General features: G+C 44.6%; 2 protein-coding genes across 7 annotated transcripts in view; one reads left to right on the top strand and one right to left on the bottom strand.

Moving 5' to 3' along the window:
* The window catches only part of LOC137373561 (transcription factor IIIB 90 kDa subunit-like), a 436816-nt gene that overhangs the window by 248886 nt on the left and 162483 nt on the right, over positions 1–25447 (bottom strand). For 2 of the 4 annotated variants that reach the window (XM_068038499.1, XM_068038501.1), the window contains one exon: positions 14102–14174. In XM_068038499.1, coding sequence (XP_067894600.1) covers positions 14102–14174 — 73 coding nt within the window. Of the gene's footprint in view, positions 1–13902; positions 13984–14101; positions 14175–15007; positions 15093–25447 lie in introns of those variants that run through there. The other 2 variants (XM_068038500.1, XM_068038502.1) reach the window with 2 other exon arrangements.
* btbd6b (BTB (POZ) domain containing 6b) lies at positions 1938–5986 on the top strand. Of its 3 annotated transcripts, none has more exons than XM_068038498.1 (5): positions 1938–2081; positions 3317–3638; positions 3758–3848; positions 4188–4306; positions 4534–5986. In XM_068038498.1, exons 2-5 carry the CDS (start codon positions 3418–3420, stop codon positions 5588–5590), a joined length of 1488 nt encoding a protein of 495 aa, XP_067894599.1. In that variant the 5' UTR covers positions 1938–2081; positions 3317–3417; the 3' UTR covers positions 5591–5986. The 3 variants fall into 3 exon arrangements, with proteins under 3 accessions (XP_067894599.1, XP_067894597.1, XP_067894598.1); XM_068038496.1 differs by lacking the exon at positions 1938–2081 and adding an exon at positions 2721–3214; XM_068038497.1 differs by lacking the exon at positions 1938–2081 and adding an exon at positions 2723–3214 and having other exon boundaries at positions 4558–5986.

The following is a 25447-nucleotide window of genomic DNA, read 5'->3' as shown; positions in this document are numbered from 1 at the left end:
GGCTACGGGCCAAGTGCTGTATAACTCTATGACTTTACTCGCCACTTGCCTGGATGGGTGCAGCTCCAACAACACTCAAGAAGCTCGACACCATCCAGGACAAAGCAGCCCGCTTAATTGGCACCCCATCCACAAACATTCACTCCCTCCACCACCGATGCACAGTGGCAGCAGTCTGTACCATCTACCAGATGCACTGCAGCAACGCACTAAGACTCCTTAGACAGCACCTTCCAAACTCGTGACCTCTACCAACTAAAAGGACAAGGGCAGCAGATGCATGGGAACACCACCACCTGCAAGTTCCCCTCTAAGTCACACACCATCCTGACTTGGAACTATATCGCCGTTCCTTCACTGTCGCTGGGTCAAAATCCTGGAACTCCCTTCCTATCAGCACTGTGGGTGTACCTACCTCACATGGACTGCAGCGGTTCAAGAAAGCAGCTCACCACCACCTTCTCAAGGGAAATCAGGGATGGGCAATAAATGCCTGTGATGCCCAAATCCCATGAATATAAAAAAATTGTTGCACATCGCCCTCAGTTTTTCCTTACTCGTATAACCTTCAAGTTTTTAAAACCCAAAATGGATGTCAACTACTCAATGTTTATTGACTTTGTTTTTGCTTTTACATTTTAGTTATAACACAACTGTATGCCGCATGGAAGATGGCAGGATCCCCAAAGACACATTGTACAGCGAGCTCGCCACTGGTATCAGACCCACCGGCCGTCCATGTCTCCGTTATAAAGACGTCTGCAAACGCGACATGAAATCGTGTGACATTGATCACAAGTCGTGGGAGTCAGTTGCCAGCATTCGCCAGAGCTGGCGGGCAGCCATAAAGACAGGGCTAAATTGTGGCGAGTCGAAGAGACTTAGTAGTTGGCAGGAAAAAAGACAGAGGCGCAAGGGGAGAGCCAACTGTGCAACAGCCCCAACAAACAAATTTCTCTGCAGCACCTGTGGAAGAGCCTGTCACTCCAGAATTGGCCTTTATAGCCACTCCAGGCGCTGCTTCACAAACCACTGACCACCTCCAGGAGCGTATCCATTGTCTCTCGAGATAAGGAGGCCCAAACGAAAAGAATGTCTTAGACCAATAGCTAGGTTTGTTTTTTTTTCAAGTTACCAGTAGGGTCACTGGGTAATAATCGGTGATCTTTCGGTTTACAAAGTTATGAGTGGCATGGACAGAGTGGATAGTCAGAAGCTTTTTTCCAGGGTGGAAGAGTCAGTTACTAGGGGACATAGGTTTAAGGTGCGAGGGGCAAAGTTTAGAGGGGATGTGCGAGGCAAGTTTTTTTTTTATACAGAGAGTGTGGTGAGTGCCTGGAACGTGCTGCCGGGGGAGGTGGTGGAAGCAGGTATGATAGCGACGTTTAAGAGGCATCTTGACAAATACATGAATAGGATGGGAATAGAGGGATACGGTCCCTGGAAGTGCAGAAGGTTTTAGTTTAGACAGGCATCAAGATCGGCGCAGGCTTGGAGGGCCGAATGGCCTGTTCCTGTGCTGTACTGTTCTTTGTTCTTTCTCCTCATTAAACCCAATGTTAATGAAGCCAAATGTAAGCACCTCTAAACTGAAGGATTTTAATTGACCCTTTTGTGGCACTGGAAGGGTTAACTGACAGCAACCTTCACAAGGGCCAGATCAGCTGCAAGTCAGCATCAGCAAGTTTCTTTCTATGTGTCTAGGTGTGATGTTTGAAACTTGTATCATGGTGCCCAGTGTTTGATAAACAAAGCTTTGACGCTTTTTAAAACAACAGGTGCCCTTTAAATCCTACATCCTGCAAGGCACGGATCTGACATTTTATTTGTCACCCTTGTTTATTTGGGAGCTCGGAGTCCCTCTGCTGATGAAATTCGGCATCGTTTGAGAAAGCAGGATTGTTTCTCTTTTAAGCCCAACCCCCACGGCCTGTCTCATTTCCAATTCCTGAATCGCTGGATTGGTGAAGGGGGCTGTTGGGTTCGAGCTGGATCATGGCTTCCTGCTGCTGGGAGGATCGCGGAATCCAAACTTTCTACGCCTTTTCTCTCCTGACCGACCTCAACTGAAAGCAGCCCAGGTACAGTAGCGGCCCTCGCACAACCTCAGCTCAGCGGATATGCAAAATAAATGGCGTGTGTTGTAATGATCCTATCCGATATTGGCCTCAATGCGGCGGAGCGGATAGAGCTGTGTGTCTTTTTTTCCCCTGTGTGTCCCTGCCGACGTTTGCAATTATTGATCTACGTGTAATCTTTTACATTTAAAAAAAAAACCCCGGTTTGCGGGCATCGTTAACGTGTGGAGGTAGTGGGGAAAGAAACAATTGGCATTACTGGCAAAACAAACGCTGCATTAAAAAAAAAACTGTGAATAATCGAGTCGGAACTGAACTTCCTGGCTCCGATTTCCCAAGCCAACTTTTCTCATCGGTTTGAACCTGAACCAGTGGATACTTTAACACGAATTAATACATAAATATGCAATATTGATGTGTCGACTAACTATAGAATTGTATTTCTCTCTCTGTCTCTGCTGTGGGTGGACTGATTGAAGATTGACATTCAAATCTCTCTCTCTCTGCCGGCCCCTTTTTCTTTGTATTTTAATATTCTGATCAATGGTTGCTGAGCTGGCTGGGATTTCATCCCTCCCCCTCATTTTTCCCTCCTGTTCCACCCCCTCCCTTCCTCCTTTATTATTGGAGCCTGATGTTTGGGTTAAGTTGGCATCACGTGAACACCTGCTGTTAGTAAAAAGAGAGCCAGCAGAATCTGATAGTTTAGAGATTACAGGAAGGTTTCGAGTACAGTGTATAAGGATCGGAATTAAATACCATTTTAAGTGTTCCGTTCGCTGGGAACTGGACCGTGCTCACTCAGCCAGAAGTGCACCCGGGATCACTCTGCTTTCAACTTTTACGCCAGAAAGGACGAACATCTTGCAAAGAAAAAGAACAAAAACTGCAACAATATCGCTTAACAAGTTTTTTTTTGTGTATCAAACGACTGCTCGGATATTTATTGGACTATTTTTATCTTTGTGATTTAAGTCGGAGGACGTGGAGGGGGGAAATCGCAATTTTACAACTAGATGTGGTCACTGATTTAAGGGGTGAAAAAAACTTCACTGCAAATCTGGCTCGCATCCATTGGTGGAAAATTAAACTAAAGCAATCCAGGATCTTTATGTTGCTCGTGAAATATATCCAGGGTCAGTAAATGGACAGAAAGTTTATTTTTCTATTTGTATGTTAAATGTTTGTGAATTCTCTCCACGCCTCTCTGACGTCTGTTTTCTCTTAACGCTTTTCAGAAACCCTGAAAAAGTCTAAGAGTGTGAAGCGGGAGGGCAGTAGCAACAGCAGCAAGCTGCCAGTTTGCTATGAGATCGTAACGCTTTCGCTCGGCAAGAAGATGGCTGCAGAGTTGTATCCCTCAAAACACAGCAGCAGCAGCCTGCAATCCAGCGAAAGCAGCAGCAACAACAGTAGCAGCAACAACAGCAGCAGCACCGGTAACACGGTCAGCAGCTCCAAGCGCAGCCTCTTGTTAAGGCAGGGTCAGCAACAGAACCTCAACAACAACCATATCCAGAACAGTAACTGGCAGTCCTTTTACCCCACTCTGCGGGAAAGGTAAGTACTTCTTCTAAATCATTTGTTTGCTTTTTTTTTGCAAGGATTGCAAGAAAAATCCAATCACCACTGGGTTTTTAAAAAAATAAATAAAATGTTTTGTTCCTTCCCTGTCCCAGGAATGCTATGATGTACAATAACGAACTGATGGCAGATGTACATTTCATCGTGGGCTCCCCAGGATCATCACAGAGAGTTCCAGCTCATAAGGTGTGTGTGTAAATAATCACGGGACTTTTCTCAATTACCAGGAAAAGGTTTTTCAAAGACCGATTCATATGTATAAATTAAGAGGGTTGCAAACGGCACGGGAATCAAATTTTTTTTTCCTTTAAAAACTGTGATTGAAAAGTTGCGTGACTGGGAGTGACTCTAACACAAACGCTTGGCAACTGTAATTATTTTTTTAAAAAGTAGTTAAGCACAATTATAAATTACATACATGGGAATTTCTTTTGCATGTAAGGTCCTGCAATGGGGAGGCGTTGCTAATGTCTGCGGCGCGCTCTAATCTTTTGTTTGTTTTGAACTTGTGTTGTTCCCTTCCAGTACATTTTGGCCGTTGGGAGTTCCGTTTTCTATGCCATGTTTTATGGAGAACTTGCCGAGGATAAATCTGACATTCATATTCCAGATGTGGAACCCGCAGCTTTCCTTATTCTGCTAAAGTAAGAGGATTCAGTATGTGGCTTGGACGGGGGTGCAGTGTGGGGAGTATAAGTAACTATTTTGGGAGACTGTCATTTCATTAACCATTTTTTAAAAACTAGTAGACTAATCTCTTAGATACTACCTGTGCTTTTTCTTAAGGGGATATGATATTTTAGAATGGATCGGTTTTTCTGCATGGGATTTTATAGTGGATTTAATTGATCTGAGTGAAATTTTCACCCAGTTTCTCTCCCCTCCCCTTCTGCAGATATTTGTACAGTGATGAGATTGATTTGGAAGCAGACACAGTGCTGGCTTCTCTGTATGCTGCCAAGAAGTACATTGTCCCTTATCTGGCAAAGGCCTGCGTTAACTTCCTGGAGACCAGCCTGGAGGCGAAGAACGCCTGTGTCCTACTGTCCCAAAGCAGACTGTTTGAGGAGCCCGAGCTGACCCAGCGCTGCTGGGAGGTGATAGATGCCCAGGCCGAGCTAGCCCTAAGGTCAGAGGGCTTCTGTGAGATTGATTTGCAGACTTTGGAGATCATCCTGTCGCGGGAGACGCTCAACACCAAAGAGGTTGTTGTGTTCGAGGCCATCCTAAGCTGGGCAGAGGCGGAGTGTAAAAGACAAGGGCTGCCACCCAGTGCCCGGAACAAGAGGGGCGTGCTGGGCAAAGCCCTCTACATAGTTCGCATTCCTACCATGACACTGGAGGAGTTTGCCAACGGGGCCGCACAGTGCGACCTTTTGACCCTGGAGCAGACCCACGACATATTCCTGTGGTACACGGCCCTGAAGAAGCCCCAGTTGGAATTCCCCACTTCCCAGAGGAAGGGTCTGGCATCTCAGCGGTGCCACCGCTTCCAGTCCTCCGCCTACCGCAGCAATCAGTGGAGGTACCGAGGCCGCTGCGACAGCATCCAATTCGCGGTAGATAAGCGCATCTTCATCGCTGGGCTCGGGCTGTACGGCTCGAGCTGTGGCAAGGCAGAGTACAGCGTCAAGATTGAACTGAAGCGGCAGGGAGTGGTCCTGGCTCAAAACTTTACCAAGTTCATATCGGACGGCTCCAGCACCACCTTCTCCGTCTGGTTCGAACACCCAGTACAGGTGGAGCAGGACACCTTTTACACTGCCAGTGCCATCCTGGATGGCAATGAACTGAGCTACTTCGGGCAAGAGGGAATGACAGAAGTGCAGTGCGGCAAAGTGACATTTCAGTTCCAGTGCTCATCTGACAGCACCAATGGCACTGGGGTACAAGGGGGGCAGATCCCTGAACTTATTTTCTATGCATGAACAAAAAATGCTTAAACCTGCCTCCCTGAAACTAAAAACAAAAGATGTTTTGCATCAAACTGCTGCTAACAGAAGGGAGCACAGCAAGGAATCATCTTGCTGTTGCAACTGATAATATATTACACTACCGTGGTCCTATTACATCAACTGCAGATTCAAACTATCTTTCAAAATTGAAGGAATGTTTGATTGTAAATTAATTTTATTTATTTGACTTACTGAAGCTGCAATGGGCAGCTTTCAGTAGTGCACTCCTTTTGTGCTGTACTTTTTTTGTACAGATGTTCTGTTTAAAGTGGCTTGAAGCTGACCAACGAATGACATGTTTTGACACCTCAGTGTATTTGCAAGTGAAAAAACTGTACAGTATAAAGATTTTTACATGATTATATTTTATCCTGAAGTTGTCTTTATTGCAGTTTAGGAAGGTACAGGACCAGAATAGATCACTGCAATCCAAATGACCAGGTTCCAAAATTTGGTAATTCTATTACCTCCAGATCACTCTTCTACCAAAATGCTGCCCAGTTTCCTCTTGAATATGCTATCACTGTCTCCCTCTGCCACTCTGTACTGCATATTGCCTTCTATATGAAAGTACTAGGTTAAGAACCATTTCTCTTGCAAATTGAGTGGCTGTTACTACATTTCTCTCCTTTCTTCCATCAAGTCTCCTGTGCCAAGCACTATCCAAAGCCAGGGGCCCTGCTGCCATAGAACTCTAGTTATTCCTGCTGTGAATTGCCAAACCAGCAGACCACAGATGACTTTGCCATGTTGTGGAGAAGCAACCAGCTTCTACTTGTTGACATGTGTTTTGGGGTGGGGAGGTGGTGATGATGAAATAACCTTCTCCCCAGTATCATTCCGTTGAATCATTCGTCAATATAATTACTGCACAATAGCTTTCCCTCTCAGTATCCTGGCTTAAGGAATTGTTGCCGTGCACTTTTTGGCATATTTGAGATAAAGCTCCTTGAATAAGACTGTTGGTGTGTGTATCCATGGCATCACTTAGAGAATAAACTGAGTGAGTGTTAAGGCATGTTTAGGTGTTAATACAAAAACACAGGAGTGGCCAAAAAGTAAATATTTTGAAATAATCCTTAAAGTTCACTCCCATGGGAGCTGAATGAAGTGGTTTAGTTGGTGGGGTAGTGGTAATGTCACTGACAGTAATCCAAAGGCCCAGAATAATGTCCTGGGAACACAGGTTCAAATCCCACCATATTAAATTACATAACTTATTAAAATAACTTATTAAATTCAATTAATAAGTAAAAATATGGAATTAAAAGTAGTCTCAGCAATGATGCCATGAAAGTACCAACTGTCATAAAAACCCATCTGGTTCACTAATGTCCTTTAGGGAAGGAAATCTGCTGTTCTTACCTGTTCTGACCTACATGTGACTCCAGACGCACAGCAATGTGTTTGACTCTTAACTGCCCTCTGAAATGGCCTAGCAAGACACTCAGTTGTCCAGGGCAATTAGGAATGGACAACAAATGCTGGCATTGCCAGCGATGCCCACATCCCATGAAAGAACTTTTTAAAAAGACGATTGGCTCACCATCCCATGGCCTCTACCCTCCCCCGGGTCCACAGTTCAAATGCAGCCTAAAGTGATGCCATGAAAATCTGTCTTTAAAGCCATGTCCCATGTGAAGAGAGTCGGGCTAATCATTATCCTAGAGCTTAACAATCCGGCCCCAACAGCAGAACACTCATTGGTAATGTAGAGGGAATGGGAAAACATAACATTGAGAGGTGCTGTTCTGAGCTTGGAGCTGAGCGTACTGTCGGGGAAGTGCAGAGAGAGGTTTACTCAGCAAACTGCCACACCTGTCCTGGGGCCTTCAACGTTGACAGTAAATATATAGGAAGTGCTCTGCTACTGACATGCTGCACCATCATGAGTAAAAGTTTCCTTTGTAGGCTTTTTCTTTCAAGCTGTGATAGCCCAACTTTATCGCTCTAACTTAGAATTGGCCACATGTTAAATATTTGTTGGGGAGCTTTTTTTAATATCACTTGCTGGAAGTGGAATTCAGGACTGTAGAAAAAGGGGTTTCTGCAAAACTAACAGTTACCAAAAGGCAGAGAATGCAGTTTGGAATTTTCTTCTAGTCTGCTTGCAGGAAGAGGCAAGTACAAGATACATCATGGCTGTGTGCTGCAATATACAGGCATAGCCTAACAGGATGGGCCATGAAGTTGGCTTCTCACACTGATGCAGAGACCTGGTAACTGATTAGCAAACTGCTTGGGCAATGGAAAACAAACAAGAGAATCAAAACTCTTAAGCAGAAAGCAATAAACCAATTTTAGGGGGGGTGGAGAAAAGTTAAGTATTAAATGGACAAAACAGATAAATCGCATTTCCATTGTATGCCATTAATTCAAGACCCAGATGTTCCTGCCCTTTTACATTACAGATGTGGAACCACTTACACATGTGTAGTCCCTTCCACACGAGCATAGTCAAAAGGCTTTTAACACAATATACCATTTGCACACTTAAAGAGCCTTGCGGTAGATCAATGCTTTTACTATTTGACAGGTACACAATCTAACCAATATACAAGTGTCCACACACTTCAGTGAATTAGTGTCACATTCACAAGACAAGCCACAGAATGTAGACAATATTCTGTTCAATTTTCAATCATACTGAGATAGCTAAGCAGCAGAGCAACATTTGAGATACAAATCGACCTCAGCATTCCTGGGCTGGGAGATCGAGCCAAACTTCTGAATTCTGATCAAGAAATGAGGCCCTCCCAAAATGTCACGTGAGATCAGATCAGCCAAAGAAAGATCACTAGGGTAAGATACTGGAAGGGTGGCCAGCATCCCTGGAATTGTACCCCACCAAGGAATCAACACCTTCATAAGGGAGATGCAAATTGGAGGGGTTTGGCGGGGGAATAAAAGATGTTTGCTTGCCTGAAACATTTAGTCATTTTGCTGAATAGCAGCAAGCGATCTGATAATGGAGGCAGCATGTCAAACACTAAGGAGCAGGAAAGAGAAAGAAGTCACTTCAGAATCCAGATTCTAGAGAGCCCCACCATTTTCCTAATTAAAAACAAAAGAAGGTACAGACATAAATGTACGGTAAGATCCAGGACCTATTCTTGGTAAGACAGCTACAGTGATTGGGAACAGTGCGCAAGAACCAGAGCAAGATCAATAGGCTGAGGGTGAGAGTAACAGAAAGCCAGAAAGATAGCTAGCGAGATAGAGGGGGGAGAGAGAGAGAGTCAGACCCAGAGAGAAGGAACGTGAAAGACCCACCGAGAGAGAGAAGGAGCGAGAGAGAGACCCAGAGGAGCAGGAGTGAGGAGAGACCTAGAGAAGGGGGGAGTAGGGTTGGGGGGGGGGGGGGGGGGGGGAGGTAAGAGAGCGAGAGCAAGAGGCCCTGAGAGACGTGGAGCGAGAAGGATCGAGACCCCCAGAGAAGGGACGAGAAACACACTCAGAGGGAAGGAGAGAGAGAACTAGAGTGAAGAAGCGAGAGAGAGCTAGGAGAGACATAAAGGACAGACTTGCATTGATATTGCACCTTCCACGACCACTAGACATCTGAAAGCACTTCACAGCCAATTGAGTATTTTATTTTTGAGGTGCAGCCACTGTTGTAATAGAGAGAGAGACACCAAGAGAAAGAAAGAGAGAGAGACACCAAGAGAAAGAAAGAGAGGAGAATCACAGAAATTTACAGCCCATCGTGTCTGTGCCAGCCGAGAAAGAGCTATCCAGCCTAATCCTACTTTGCAGCTCTTGGTCCATAGCCTTATAGGTTATGGCACTTCGAGTACATATCCAAGTAATTTTTAAATGCACGAGGGCTTCTGTTCTACCACCTTTTCAGGCAGTGAGTTCCCGATCTCCATCACCATTTGGGTTAAATATTTTCCCCAGAAATTTCCCACTAATCCTTCTGCTCATTACTTTATCCTTATGCCCTCTGTTAGTGACCACTAAGGGGAGTCGGTCCTTCCTATCCACTCCACCTAGATCCATAATTTTATACACCTCAATTAAAAATCCCCTCAGCCTCCTCCGTTGTAGAGAAAACAACCAAACCTATCCAGTCTTTCTGAATATCTAAAACTCTTCAGTCTTGACAACATCCTTGTAAATCTCCACTGTACCCTCTAGTGCGATCACATCTTTTCTGTAATATGGTGACCAGAATTGTAAATATGGCCGAAATAATGTTTTATACAGTTCTAGCATTAGCACAAGACAAATAGAGAAAAGAAACAGACAGAAAGATCAAGAGAGTAAGACAGATAGGCAGTAAGAGTGAGAGATGGTGAGACAGAGTGACCAAGTGGGAAAGAAAGCAAGGCACACACAAACAGAAAAAAGACTTAGAGAATGAGAGACAGCATGCAAGATAAAGAAATAGGTGTGTGAGTGAGAGACAGACAAGCCAAGCACTCTGCCGATTACTATTCAGGTTTGGCTGTCGCACCCGCAAAGACAAACAGTAACCCACTCACACCCACCCACAGATGCTTTGCCATTGTATGGAGGTTCATTAACTACCGTCAGAAGATGCAACAGGCAAAACTATGGCAACACAAGAATAACAGAAGAATTTCATGACTTTTTTAAAACCTGCCATTGCACATCCATTTTCAGGAATCTGGAATTTGCACATCCTGCAAGTCTTCTCTAGTGTCTGTTAACGATTTTGATATGCACCATCACCTCCTCACACCCCCAATGCACGTGCAACTTTCATTTATTTTCAAATCCAGTATTAACAATCAATTTGCACAGACCTACCTACAGCTGTCTGGTGACGAAAGGGTCTCCTTACAGAATCCAACTATTTATAAAATAGTCTGCAGCCTCTCTGCACCCCTCGCCACCTTTTTAGGGGCCCCACATCTCTGCGCTCCTCACCACTTCTCTCTGCCCCTCATTCTGCCTTACTCTGCACATTTTCTATCTGGCTTTGTGTCTAGCACTCTTTTTTATTCTCTCTTTCACCATACCTCTCTTGTACTTACAAAATAAGATGGCTTTCAACTCTGAAAAGCTTTGCAAAGCTGTTTTACCATGGAAAATGATCACTGGTACAAAGGCCTAAACTCTCTGTGCCCACATAATACCCGACACGACTAGCACTGTTCATTCAGAGAGCCAAGCAAAACAGCAAATGTGACGTAACTGAACAGTTTCCTTGACTGCATGTTTAAATCACCTGAATAAAAAGGCTTGTTTATTCCACCGGATTTCAACAGTCGCAACCTTCAGTTTCCTCATCAATCTCTCAAATCCGAAATTAGGCATGCAAATTTTTTCCCCAAAAATTCTGTTTGCACTAACCTCAGTCCAAAATGTGAGTATTTCCCAATCTTGAATTAATCACAGGGTGGATCTTGGCTATCACATCAGACCCTTTCCTTAAGGTGCACACTTCTTGACTGCTTTGTGTAAGATGGATCATGTTTTCCAAAAGGTGAAACATTTGCAGCAAACATTGAGCTTCTTTCCCTGGTCTGTGATGAGATGGGCAATCTCCAACTGCGGCCCTGCCAATTGGCTCAGTCCCCTGGGGGTGGCGACAGCCAAGGGTTCAGCTCACAGTCCAGTGACCCAGCTGAAAAATGCTTGTGCAGAAGTTCAGCTGTGTTAGCTCTCTCTCCCCACCCCACTCCAGCCCAGCCCAGTCCAAAAGCTGTTTCACCACCAGCTCGCTCAAGCCCTCCACTGCCTGTTGTTGTTTGACATCCAGTTCTGGACAAGACACAATTTCACCCAGTTAAACACTGGCAAGACTAAAGACATCATATTCGGTCCCCATCACAATCTCCATAACCTTGGAACCAGTTCTAACCTCTTCCCTAGTCACTGTCTCTGGCAAAACTATACCCCATATTCTCTCCATCATTAAGAGGGCCCACTTCCAGCTCCTTAACATCTCTCTCTGCCTCAGTTCAACTGCTGCTGAAACCAACATCCATGTCTTTACTTCCAGACAAAACTATTCCAATGCTCTCCTGGATGACTTCCCATCACCCACCCTTCATAAATCTCAGCTTATCCAAAACTCTGCTGCATGTATCGCAACCCACACCAAGTCCTGTTCACCCACCTTACTGAGCTACATTTGCTCTAAGTCCCCAACACCTCCAATTTCAAGTTCTCATTCTCTAAATCCCTCCATGGTCTTGCTCCTCCCCAACTGTAACCTGCTCCAGCCCTACAACCCTGAGATCTCGGTGTTCCTCCAACTTTTGCCTCTTGTGCATCCCTTCTGACCTTCGCCCCACCATTGTTGACCGTGCCTTCAACCATCCAGGCCCTTAGTACTGGATCTTCCCCTCAACCCGCACCTCCACCATCTTCCTGTCCTCCTTTGAGAACCTCCTTAAAACCCATTTCTTCAATGAAATTTTTTGTCATCCCTCCTAATATCTTCATTGACGGCCTTCATTTCTGTCTGATTTCACTTCTGTGTATTGTCTTGGGATTTTGTGATGTACAAAGTCAACGTCTAGGCTTAAGTTCATGAAGTACTAACCCTGTGGAACTTTACCCAACATCACACCGATTACCTGATTTGTATGGCATAGTTATTCAGTCCTTGCTCTAAGTGAGCTGTCAATTCTAGTGAACACATTATTAGAAAAAAAAAATTGGGTTATCACGTTTTGAATTTGATCTGCTACAATCAAAGCTGCACTTCAACCAACTGGACATACCACTGGTGGTTATAACTAGCTCCTTTAGGTCATTTTGAACAGAGTACAAGTAGGTGCACGAAGCAAGATGCTGTAACTAACCTCTGACTTCACTTTCTTGCCTGTGAAATGAGCCTGGTTCAGGATATTCGATTACGGTAAGCACCACACAAATCTACAGGGGTACGGTAGCAGAGTGGTTAGGTTACTGGATTAGTAACCCAGAGGCCCAGACTAATGATTGAGACAAGTTCAAATCCCACCACAGCTGCTGAGGAATTTAAATTCAGTTAATTAAATAAATTTTGAATTAAAAAAAATAGTGTCAGTAATGGTGACCATGAAACTAGTGGAGTGTTATAAAAACCCAATCCGGTTCACTACTGCCCTTTAAGGAATGAAAGCTGTTGCCCTTTCTCACTCGAGCCTACATGTGACTCCAGATCCACAGCAATGTGGTTGACTCGACCTCCTTCTGAAATGGCCTAACAAGTCACACTGGATGCATCTCAGGGGCAATTAGGGAATAGTAATAAATACTGGTCTTGCCAGCTACACCCATATTCTGTGAATGAATAATTGAAACAAATGCCCACACAACTCACTTTTAGCTTGGATCACTTGATAGCAATTAGGAGCAAGAATCCCAGTCAATTTGCTCCTCTTGAGCCCAAAGCCAAATGCAGCACCCCTGCAACCACTAATTCAGCATAAACCTGGTCTGTGTAGTACAAGATACTTTCTACCTGAACAAACCAGAACCATCAGGAGACTGCTTCTGTGTTCTATCGAGGACCCTGAGCAGACTCCTTGCCAATGTACACTCCACCTGCATTCAACCCCATCTGAGTTGTGGCTCAGTGGGTAGGACTCATGCCTCTGAGTCAGAAGGTCTTGGTTTCAAGCCCCCTCCAGAGACTTAAATACAAAAATTTAGGCTGACACTGAGGAAGTGCTGTACTGACGGAGAGGCCATCTTTCAGGTGACCAGTTTGTCCACTCAGGTGGATATAAAAGATCCCATGGCACTATTTCGAAGAGGAGCAGAGGAACTCACCCCGGTGTTCTCGGCAATATTTATCCTTCAATCAACATCACAAAACAAATTATCTGGTCATTATCACTGCTTTTTATGAGAGCTTGCTGTGCGCAAATTGGCTGCCACCATTTCCTACAACAGTGACACTACTTCAAAAGTACCTCATTGGCTATAAAGCACTTTAAGACGTCCGGTGGTCATGAAAAAGGCTACATAAATGTAAGTCTTTATTTCTCCAAGGGAAAAATAACTAATTAGCCTTTTATCTACTATCTTCTCTTATCCTTCATGCGCTCCACAAACCTACCCACTTGCTGACGTGTGGCTCTTGGTACATAAGAACATAAGAACCAGGAGCAGGAGTAGGCAATTCAGCCCCTCGAGCCTGCTCCGCCATTCAATACGATCATGGCTGATCTCACCTTGGCCTCAACTCTACTTTCCTGCCCGTTCTCCATAACCCATCAACCCATTACATATACGTGGTCACCTTTCAATTGTGAACCTTCAGCAGGAAGCACCAAACATTTTTTTCCCTGCAACTACGGCAGCACCCCTTCTATTACCTCTGGCGCAGATCAGCTAACTCAGCACAGACTGCGGATAGAATCTTCCTGTCTGTACGTCTCAGTGACAGCGTTTTCTCCTCAAAGTCATACAGTGTTTTATACAGCCAAGGCAGGCTCTGCTCACTAGTGTGGATTAAAAACAAACAGTGGTTTACTCATTAACTACAGTGTGTGAAAGGAATCATTGCTTACAGACCTATCGCTGGAGCATTTATACACAGCTCTCTGGCCAGTAGAAGAAAAGTCTTTCCCAACACGTAGACATTCACCTGCAAGAAAGTTTAAGAACATTTAAATACCATACTTTGAATCTTTAAAATATACATCCTCTATCCTCTTTTTAAAGGTGCCCTCAGCCATTTACACTATCTGAATGTCTGTTGATGGATTTCAGTAAAGTGCTGCTACAAAAGGATAGCTCAGGGCCAAACTGTCATCTCTGCCGGGAGAGAACTGCTCCTCCCTCCTCGTGTGCTACTGCCCTGCAGCAAAACACACATTACACCCGTTCCCCAATCAAATCCGCCCCCCTACTCCCATCTTTTCTATAGGTTACTGTTGTTCCACGAGTACTTTTCTCCCATCAGTAACTCTACAAGAATGAGCCTGGAATGTGAGTCAGTGAGGTATGGGGTTTGGACGGGGGTGGGAGAGGGGGGGGGGGGGGGGGTGGTGGATGGTGGGGGGAGGAGGAGGGGTGCATCACAGCATAGGTGGCCTGTGACATATCTGTGGTGGCCTCCATGGTCGAATTGCCAATTGCCTGCTGACATTCATTGTCTGGGCTCACACCTGACGAGTGGCCACTTGGTCTAGAGACAGGAGCATGGCTGAAGTATGTGGGACAGTAACCCAGGAGTAACTGTCACAATAAAGGAAATACCTGACCCATTGGAAAGTAGGAAATGACTGAACTTCCAAACATCTGAAGAAGTGAAGACTAGAGGGAGTACTTAATGTTGAAAGTACTGCAGCAAGGTCAACGTGAAAAAGGATCACTAAGGCAGGTCGCCCTTAAATTTCAAATTCACTGCCCTGACAGTGGCACGGAATTCCCACCCATCTCCTTTACAGAGCCACTCTAGCGATGTTACTCACTCACCGGGAGGACCTGCCACAGCTGCTCCATTCATTGTAATGGGGGCCTCCACAAACAGCAGCCAGGGAGTTCTAACGGAGGCCTCTTTCCCCTGCACTCTACCAACCCACAAGAAACCACACAAAACTTTCTTTACCCTTGAAAAACTCTGATTAGGTTTTGAGGTCTGTTACCTTAGAAACAGACAGGGTAGTTTTGGCGTCAAGCCATCAAATGTAACACAGCAAGGACGCGAAATGGAGCGGAAAATAAGAACACAACAACCTACAACAGCAGCATTTTTACGTCGTTCAGCGCCTGGACTCATCATTTTAAGTGCACTGTGCACACTATCTCTGTAACAGTATAGTCTTATCGAGGACATGAGGGGAAACTATTTTTCTGAATACTTCAGTTGCCACAAAGTGTTATGTTAAAATACTCTATCAAGATTCTGTGTTTAATACACTGGGGCATGAAATAAATCAAGTACTGTTGAATTTTTAACAAGAAATTAGTTTGGCCACACTTGGGAGTATTTGCCACCATTCTGGCCACACCAATACAGGTGGGATATTAAAACCATGGAAAGAGGACAGTAAAGCTTCCCTATGATTATACTGAGAATGACGAATTTAGAAGAGCTTAAAAAAACTGGAACTTCTTTAATGGAATAAAGAAGGTTAAAGGGGATCTAATAGTGTTTTCAAAAGTCTCAAGTTTTGCCAGGGTAAACACTGAAAGATTGCTTCCAGTGGTTGGTGAATCAGCAGCAAGATTGCATCAACTCAAGAACATTACTAAAAGAACACAGGATCATAGAATAGTACAGAATAACAGGTGGTCACTTGGCCGATCAACTCTTTCAAACTGTGTGGAGGAACATGGGGGAAGTTCGAAGAAATGTTTTCACACAAAGGCTATTTGATTTACGAAGACTGGAGCATCACTCAATGGGGAACTGGATATATCTTTAAAAACAACTTGCATCTATGTAGCATTTTTAAGTAGAAAAATTATCCAAGGTGTCTCGCAGAGGCATAGTTAGGCAAAAATAAATGCTGAGCCAGTGGAGGAGTTATTAGAAGTGTTGACCTAAAGCTTGGTCAAAGAGGTGGGTTTTAAGGAGGATCTTGAGAGATGGAAGATTTTAGGGAGGGGATTTGAGTGTGGGGCCTAGGCAGCTGAAGGCATGGCCATCAATACTCGGGTGAAGAGAGGGAGGAATGCACAGTCTGGGAATGCAGAGTTTGGGGGAGGAGCTGGAGGTTAGTTATAGAGATCGAAAGAGGTGAGAACATGGAGGGATTTAAATGAGAATTTTAAATTTGAGGCATTGGGGGGACCTGGCACCAAATCTAGGTCAGCAACGGATAAGATACAGGCAGCAGAGTTTTGGATAAATTGAAATCCATAGAGCATGAAGGATGGGAGGCAAGTTTGCAGAGCATCAGAATAGTAAATTCTGAAGGTGACAAAGACATGGTAAGATTTGCAGCTGCAGAAGGACCGAGGCAGGGTGAATACAGGAAATGTTAGAGGTGAAAGCAGGTGGATGAAGAGGATATGGAGTTGAAAGCTCAGCTTGGGGTCAAATAGGATGCAAAGACTGCAAACAGTCTGGTTCATCCTAAGACAGTGGCCAGGGAGGAAAATAGAATCTCAGAATTGTTACAGCACAGAAGGAGGCCATCCAGCCCATCGTGTCTGCACCAGCTCTCCAAAAGAGCAATTCATCTGGTGCCATTCCCCCACCTTCGCCCCGTAACGCTGCACATTCTTCCTTTTCATATAACCGTCTGATTCCCTTTTGAATGCTTCAAATGAACCTGCCTCAGGCAGTGCATTCCAGACCTTAACCATTTGCTGCATGAAAAGTCTTTCCTCATGTCGCCATTGCTTCTTTTGCTAATCACTTTACATCTGTGCCCTTTCACTTCTGATCCTTTCACGAGTGGGAACAGTTTCTCCATCTACTCTGTCCAGACCCCTCAACATTTTAAGAAGTATTTAGGTGAGCACTTGAAACGCCATAGCATACAAGGCTACAGGCCAAGTGCTGGAAAATAGGATTAGAATAGATGGGTGTTTGATGGCTGCCACAGACAAGATGGGCCGAAGGGCCTGTTTCTGTGCTATATAACTCTATGACTCTATAACGTTGAATACCTCTATCAAATCTCCTCTCAGCCTTCTCTGCTCCAAGGAAAACAGTCCCAACTTCTCCAGTCTGTCTTCATCCCTGGAACCATTCTCATGAATCTTTTCTGTAATCTCTCCAATGCCTTCACATCTTTCCTAAAGTGCAGCGCCCATTTGACCAAGTATGGCATCAAGGAGCCCGAACAAAACTAGAGTCAATGGGAATAAGGGGGAAAACTCTCTGCTGGTTGGAGTTAGCACAAAGGATGATCGTGGTAGTTGTTGGAGGTCAATCAACTCAGTTCCCGGATAATACTGCAGGAGTTCCTCAGGGTAGCGTCCTCGGCCCAACCATCTTCAGCTGCATCACCAATGACCTTCTTTCAATCATAAGGTCAGAACTGGGGATGTTCACTGATGATTGCACAATGCTCTGCATGATTTGCGACTCCTCAGATACTGAGGCAGCCCATGTCCAGATGCAGCAAGGCCTGGTTAACATCCGGGCTTGGGCTGATAAGTGGCAAATAACATTCGTGCCACAAAGTGCCAGGCAATGACCATCTCCAACAAGAGAGAATCTAACCATCTTCCCTTGACATTCATTGGCATTACCGTCGCTGAATCCCCCACTATCAACATCCTGGGGGTTACCATTCACCAGAAACTGAACTGGAGTAGCCATATAAATACCGTGGCTACAAGAGCAGCTCAGAGGCTAGAAATCCTGTGGCAAGTAACTCACCACCTGACGTCCAAAAACCTATCCACCATCTACAAGGCACAAGTCAGGAGTGTGATGAAATACTCTCCACTTGCCTGGATGGGTGCAGCTCCAACAACACTCAAGAAGCTCAACACCATCCAGAACAAAGCAGCCCGTTTGATTAGCACCCCATCCACTAACATTCACACAATATTCCAGGTGTGGCCTCACCAAGGCCCTGTATAACTGCAGCAAGACATCCCTGCTCCTGTACTCGAATCCTCTATGAAGGCCAACATACCATTTGCCTTTTTTACCGCCTGTTGGACCTGCATGCTTACCTTCAGCGATTGATGTACGAGAACACCCAGGTCTCGCTGCATATCTCTCTCTCTCAGTTTATAGCCGTTCAGATAATAATCTGCCTTCCTGTTTTTGCTACCAAAGTGGATAAACCTCACATTTATCCACATTATACTGCATCTGCCATGCATTAGCCCACTCACTCAACTTGTCCAAATCACCCTGAAGCCTCTCTGCATCCTCCACACAACTCACCCTCCCACCTAGTTTTGTGCCATCTACAAATCTGGAAATATTACATTTAGTTCCCTCATCAAAATCATTAATATATATTGTGACTAGCTGGGATCCTAGCACCGATCCCTGCAGTACCCCACTAGTCACTGCCTGCCATTTGGAAAAAGACCCATTTATCCCTACTCTTTGTTTCCTGTCTGCGAACCAATTTTCTATCCATCGCAATACACTACCCCCAATCCCATGTGCTTTAATTTTACACGCTAATCTCTTATGTGGGACTTTGTCGGAATCCTTCTGAAAGTCCAAATAAACCACATCCACTGGCTCCCCCTCATCAACTCTACTAGTTACATCCTCGAAGAATTCTAGTAGGTTTGTTAAGCATGACTTCCCTTTTGTAAATCCATGCTGACTCTGCCCCATTCTACCACTGTTCTCTAAGTGCTCTGCTATTACGTCTTTGATAATGGACTCTAGAATTTTCCCCACTACCGATGTCAGGCTGATTGGTCTATAATTCCCTGCTTTCTCTCTACCTCCCTTTTTAAATAGTGGGGTTACATTAGCTACCCTCCAATCTGTAGGAACTGTTCCAGAGTCTATAGAATCTTGGAAGATGACCAATGCATCCACTATTTCCAGTGCCACTTCCTTACGTGCTCTGAGATGCAGACCATCAGGCTCTGGGGATTTATCGGCCTTCAATCCCATCAATTTTCCCAACACCATTTTTTCCTTCAGTTCCTCTCTCACTAAGCCCTGTGTTCCCCAACATTTCTGGTATGATATTTGTGTCCTCCTGTGTGAAGACAGAACCAAAGTACGCATTTAGTTGGTCAGCCATTTCTTTGTTCCCCATAATAAATTCCCCTGTTTCTGACTATAAGGGACCTACATTTGTCTTCACTAATCTTTTTCTCTTCACACACCTATAGAAACTTTTACAGTCAGTTTTTATGTTCCCCGCAAGCTTGCTCTCATACTCTATTTTCCCCTTCTTAATCAACCCCTTGGTCCTCCTTTGCTGAATTCTAAACTGCTCCCAATCCTCAGGTCTGTTGTTTTTTCTGGCAAATTTATATGCTTCTTCCTTGGCTCTAATACTATCTCTAATTTTCCTTGTAAGCCATGGTTTGGCTACCTTTCCAATATTACTTTTGCATCAGACAGGGATTAACAATTGTTGCAGTTCATCCATGTGCCCTTTAAATGTTTGCCATTGCCTATCCACCATCATCCCTTTAAGTAACATTTCCCAATCCGTCACGGCCAACTACTAAGATTACTAAGATTCAGAACCATAGTCTCAGAATCAACTACGTCACTCTCCATCTTGATGAAGAATTCTATCATATTATGGTCGTTCATCCCCAAGGGGTCTCGCACCACTAGACTGTCAATTATTCCTCTCTCATTACACAATACCCAATCTAGTTTGGCCTGTTCTCTAGTTGGTTCCTCAACATATTGGTCCAGAAAACCATCCCGTATACACTCTAAGAATTCATCCTCTACAGTATTGTGACTAGTTTGATTTGCCCAATCTATATGCAGATTAACGTCACCCATTACAGATGTTAATTTATCGCATGCGGCTCTAATTTCCTGTTTACTGCCATTCCCAACATCACCACTACAGTCTGTGGGTCTATATACAATCCCCACTAACGTTTTTTTTCCCCTTAGTGTTTCTCAGCTCTCCCCATACAGATTCCACATCGTCAGAGCTAATATCTTTCCTCACTATTGTGTTAATTTCCTCTTTAACCAGCAATGCAACTCCACCGCCTTTTGCTTTTTGTCTGTCCTTCCTAAATACTGAATACCCCTGGATGTTCATTTCCCATCCCTGGTCACCTTGCAGCCATGTCTCCGTAATCCCGACTATATCATATCAGTTTGAATCTATTTGCGCGATTAATTCATCCACTTCATTGCGAATGTTCCGCGCATTAAGGCACAAAGCCTGAAGGCTCGTCTTTTTGACATGACTTGTTCTCTTCCCACTTTTTTTCATGTAGCCCTGTTTGATTCTGGCCCTTGATTTCTCTGCCGATCACTTTTCTTATTCCCCTTACTGTCTTTTGTTCTTGTCTTCGATCCCCCCCCCACCTCCTCCGGCTCCTTGCAAAGGTTCCCACCCCCCTGCCATTTTAGTTTAAACCCTCCACAACCACTCTCGCAAATACTCCCCCTTGGACATCAGTCCCGGTCCTGCCCAGGTGTAACCCGTCCAATTTGTACTGGCTCCACCTCCCCCAGAACTGGTCTCAATGTCCCAGGTATCTAAAACCCTCCCCCTCACACCCTCACTTCAGTCACGTATTCATCCGCTATATCTACTCTGACTAGCACGTGGCACTGGTAGTAATCCCGAGATCACTACCTTTGAGGTCCTATTTTTCAACTTACTTCCTCGCTCCCTATATTCTGCTTTTAGGACATCATCCTTTTTTTTTTTACCTATGTCGTTTGTACCAGTGTGTACCACGACCACTGCTGTTCACCCTCTCCCTTCAGAATGTCCTGTAACCGCTCTGAGACATCCTTGACCCCAGCACCAGGGAGGCAACATACCATCCTGGAGTCTCTTTTGCGGCCACAGAAACGCCCATCTATTCCCCTACAAGTATTGCATTCCCACACTTTTTACTCCTCCCCTGTGCAGCAGAGCCAACCGTGGTGCAACGAATTGGGCTGTTGCTGCTTTCCCCTGAGAGACCATTCCCCCCAACTGTATCCAAAGCAGTATATCTGTTTTGCAGGGGAATAGCCACAGGAGATTCCTGAACTGCCTGCCTAGTCCTCTTGCTCTGCCTGGTGGTCACCCATTCTCTTCCTGCCTGTGGGGTCTGAGCCGACAGTGTGACCACCTCTCTATACGTGCTATCCACGATACTCTCCGCTCCTGAAGGTAAGTGAAGGCCCCGAGTCTCGCGCTGGATTTATCCGCTCCCAGTTCTGGTTGTTTCCACACAGGTCCGACTGCTCTCCTCTCCGCTTCCTTTTGTACTCTATGCCCCTCTTAATAAAGCCTAGGATACTGTATGCTTTATTAACTGCACTCTAACTGTACTGGTATTGTCACTGGACTAGTAACTCAGAGACCCAGGTATTGCTCTGGGGACATGGGTTCGAATCCCACCACAGCATAAGGTGGAATTTGAATTCAATTAATAAATCTGGAATTTAAAGCTAGTCTAATGATGGCCATGAAACCATTGTCGATTGTTGTAAAAACCCATCTGGTTCACGAATGTCCTTTAGGGAAGGAAATGTGCTGCCCTTACCTGATCTGGCCTACATGTGACTCCAGATCCACAGCAATGTGGTTGACTCTTACATGCCTTCAAAATGGCCTAGCAAGCCACTCAGTTCAAGGGCAATTAGAGATGGGCAATAAATGCTGGCCTGGCCTGCGACGCCCACATCCCATGAAAGAATAAAAAAAACCTCTCAACTTGTCCTGCCACTTTCAATGACTTATGTATATATACACCCAGGTCCCTCTGCTCCTGCACCCCCTTTAGAGTTGTACCTTTCATGTTATATTGTCTCTTCATGTCCTTCCTACCAAAATTAATCACTTCACATTTCTTCGCATTGAACGTCATCTGTCTCTTGTCCGCCCCATTCAACTAAATTGTCTATGCCCTTTTGAAGTTCTACACTATCCTCCTCACAGTATCATATACAAATTTCGAAATTTTACCCTGTACACCAAGGTCTAGGTCATTAATATATCTCAGGAACAGCAAGGGTTCCAACACTGACCCTTGGGGATCTCCACTACAAATCTTCCCCCCAGTCCAAAAAGCATCCATTAACCACTGGAACCAGAGGCTAGGGTAGAGTTTGTGGCAGGGATGGGAGATCATGGCTTTGGTTTTAGCTGGAGGAATTTGGACCTCATTCAAGACTGGATATCAGCACAAAACCAAAGAATATAAGGAAAATATAAAGAAATAGTATTACAGTAGATAGCTCATGCTGAGAGGATAGCACTAGAAAAGGCACAATGGGCCACAGGGCAATGACAAAAAAAAGTAAGAAGATAATGTTCGTCTGGGATGTTGGTTGATGGATAAATCTTGGCCAGGATACAAGGGAGAACTCTTCTTCAAAATAGTGCCATGGGATCATTTACTTCCACTTGAGAGGTCACCACACCTGAAAGATGGTACCTGTGACATTGCAACCTTCCCTCAGTGCTGCACCCAACTGCAAGCCTGGATTATGTGCTCAAGTTTCTGGAGTGAGACTGGAACTCAGATGAGAGTGCAACCCACTGAGCCACAGCTGAAAATCTAAGGTAAGGACTGTTGGCTGGCTCCAGTGAAAACATACCCCTGCAAGAGTGAGAACCTTCAGTGAAGAGGTGCCGTTTTTCAAATGAGACACCCTCTCAGGTGGATGTCGAAGATCCCACAGCACTATTCTAAAGAAGAGTTTTCCCCAGAGTCCTGACCAATATTTATCCCTCAACCAACATCACTAAAAAAAAATTATCTAGTCAAAAGACCAGAGTGTGTACTTGGAATATTTTCTTACACAAGTATAACACTGTATAGCAGCATCCTTTTTGAACCAATATTGAGCAGTTGCCAATTAGAAAGCATCAGAAAGGAAAAACCATCTCACTGATATGGGGAAAGCAAGCTCACTCGAAAGGAGCAGCTGGAAAGACAAAAATAAACCAAGCACCAGCTGTATTTGGGCAGAATTTAGTAATGCCGCTTGGCCAGGTTAAAATGCAAACAAATGGCAATCTAATTTAGTCCTCGACAGCTGTTGCTGTGGCAAAGTAATCAGCAAAAATGTTACTTAAAGGGGGTCTAAAGGGCAAATCCTCACACCGGATTGCAAGTTGCTTCTTTGCTTAAGGGCGCGACTCGAGTGAGGGGTACAGAGCAACACACGTCAGCAAGCTCACCCACCTCATTAACATCCACTTCCTCAACCACCAGTTCACCATGGCTGTAGCGTGTACCAAATACAAGATGCACTACAACAACTCGCCAAAGCATCCTTCGACAGCACCTTCCAAACTCACGATCTCCACCACCAAGAAGAACAACGGCAGGAGGTGCTTGGGAATACCATCACCTCCATGCTTCCCTCCAAGTCACACACCATTCTGACTTGGAAATATATCAGTGCTCCCACATTATCACTGGGTCAAAATCCTGGAACTCCCTCCCTGACAGCACTGTAGGTATACCTAACCACATGGACTGCAGCAGTTCAAGGCAGCAGCTCACCATCACCTTCTCAAGGGCAACTAGGAATGGACAATTAATACTGGCCTTGCCTGTGATGCCCATATCCTGGGCTTGAATTTTTAAAAAAGCCCTCCAGTACCTCTTGCGAGAGGTAATTCTTCAAAGACAAGCCAAGATAAATAGGGTTTCCCCTCCTGACTGCCATCACCACCCAAAGCAACGAACACACGAGGAAGAGGCAGGTCTCGTTTGTGATGCTGAGGTGAACAGTCTTCCAACCCCGTTACCTGGGCTCACACTCTTACCGGTGAACTGTCTCCATCTTGGGACAGTGACATCCAAATGTCATTTGGCAACATTTCAGTTGGCGACCTCTCTCTCTGTGCAATGCTATTGAATCTAAATATAGGGCAATGGTTCCCCATGATTACAGCAATGGGGGTGGGGAGTGGGGGTGGGACTCAACTCAACTGCAGATTCTTGCAGCTTTCATACATACACTTTACAGCCTTCTTGCTTCAGTGAATTCAACAACTTTAGATGATAAGCCACTACTCCCATTTTCTCAGGCAGCAAGTCCTGGTACTGGTTCTACTGTAACCTAATTACACCGCCTCTAGATAAATTTTTTGTTACTTTACTTGCCCGATTTACCTTGCACCATCATCTTTAACCCTTTGCTCTTCCTTTACCTTGCATTGGTACTTACTTAGAACCTGTTACGTCTCTAACTTCTTCCAGCTCTGACGAAAGGCCATCGACCTGAAAACATTAACTCTGGTTTTCTTGCCATGGATACTGTTCAACTGTTGAGTGTTTCCAGCATTTTCTGTTTTGAGTCCTACAGCTTCACTTTCTTCACTGTCATTTGTCTCACAAACAAAGGAGACAGAAGAGTTCTGCACCTGCCTTTTGCTTTGCTCCTGCTGCATAAATGCATCCGAGGTGTTTCGTTGAAAATTTTCAGGATCTATCTTTTAGGAGCACTGGAACAAGAAGATTCAGCCCTTCAGTCTGTTCCGCCATTCAGTTAGATCATGGGTGATCTGTATCTTCATCTCATTTACCCAATTTAGGGAGACTGTGATGCAGTGATAATGTCACTAGACTAGTAATCTAGACGCACAAGCTCTGGGGACACAGGTTCAAATCTCAACAAAGCAGCTAGTGGAATTTAAATTCAATTAATTAATAAACTCAATTAATTAATTTTAAAAATCTAGTCTTAGTAACGGTGCCATGAAACTATCAATTGTTGTAAAAACCCATCTGGTTCACTAATACCTTTTAGGGAAGGAAATCTGCCATCCTTACCTGGTCTGGCCTACATGTGATTCCAGACCTACAGCAATGTGTTTGACTCTCAACTGCCCTCTGAAATGGCCAGGCAATTAAGGATGGGTGACAAATGCTGGCCTTACCAGCGACGCATATAATCACAAGAAAGGATTAAAAAAAAGTTTCCGCAGTCCTCAATAACCTTGCATAACAAAATTCTACAAATCTCAGTTTTGAAATTTTCAGTTGACACCCAACCCCCTCCCCTCCACCTCAACAACTTCTTGGGGGTAAAGTGTTCAAATTTTTACTTCCCTTTGTGTGAAAGAAGTGCTTCCTGATGCCACCCCTGAACTGATTAGTTCTAATTATAAGGTTATGCCCCCTTGTTCTGGAACCCCGTCAGAGTAAAATAGTTTCTATCTACCCTTTAATCATCTTAGATCACCTCATGATCTTCTATATTCAAGGGAATACAAACGTGGTCTAAACAGTAACCTGCCCTTGTAATTTGACTCTTTTAGGTCTATCTATATCCCATATGGATAGTAAACAGAATTGCAAGAATAAGAC

Source organism: Heterodontus francisci, chromosome 9 (genome assembly GCF_036365525.1).
Source record: "Heterodontus francisci isolate sHetFra1 chromosome 9, sHetFra1.hap1, whole genome shotgun sequence".
Taxonomy (NCBI): Eukaryota; Metazoa; Chordata; class Chondrichthyes; order Heterodontiformes; family Heterodontidae; genus Heterodontus; species Heterodontus francisci.
Note: the sequence above shows the minus strand (reverse complement) of the source record. Positions and strands in the feature narration are given on the sequence as shown.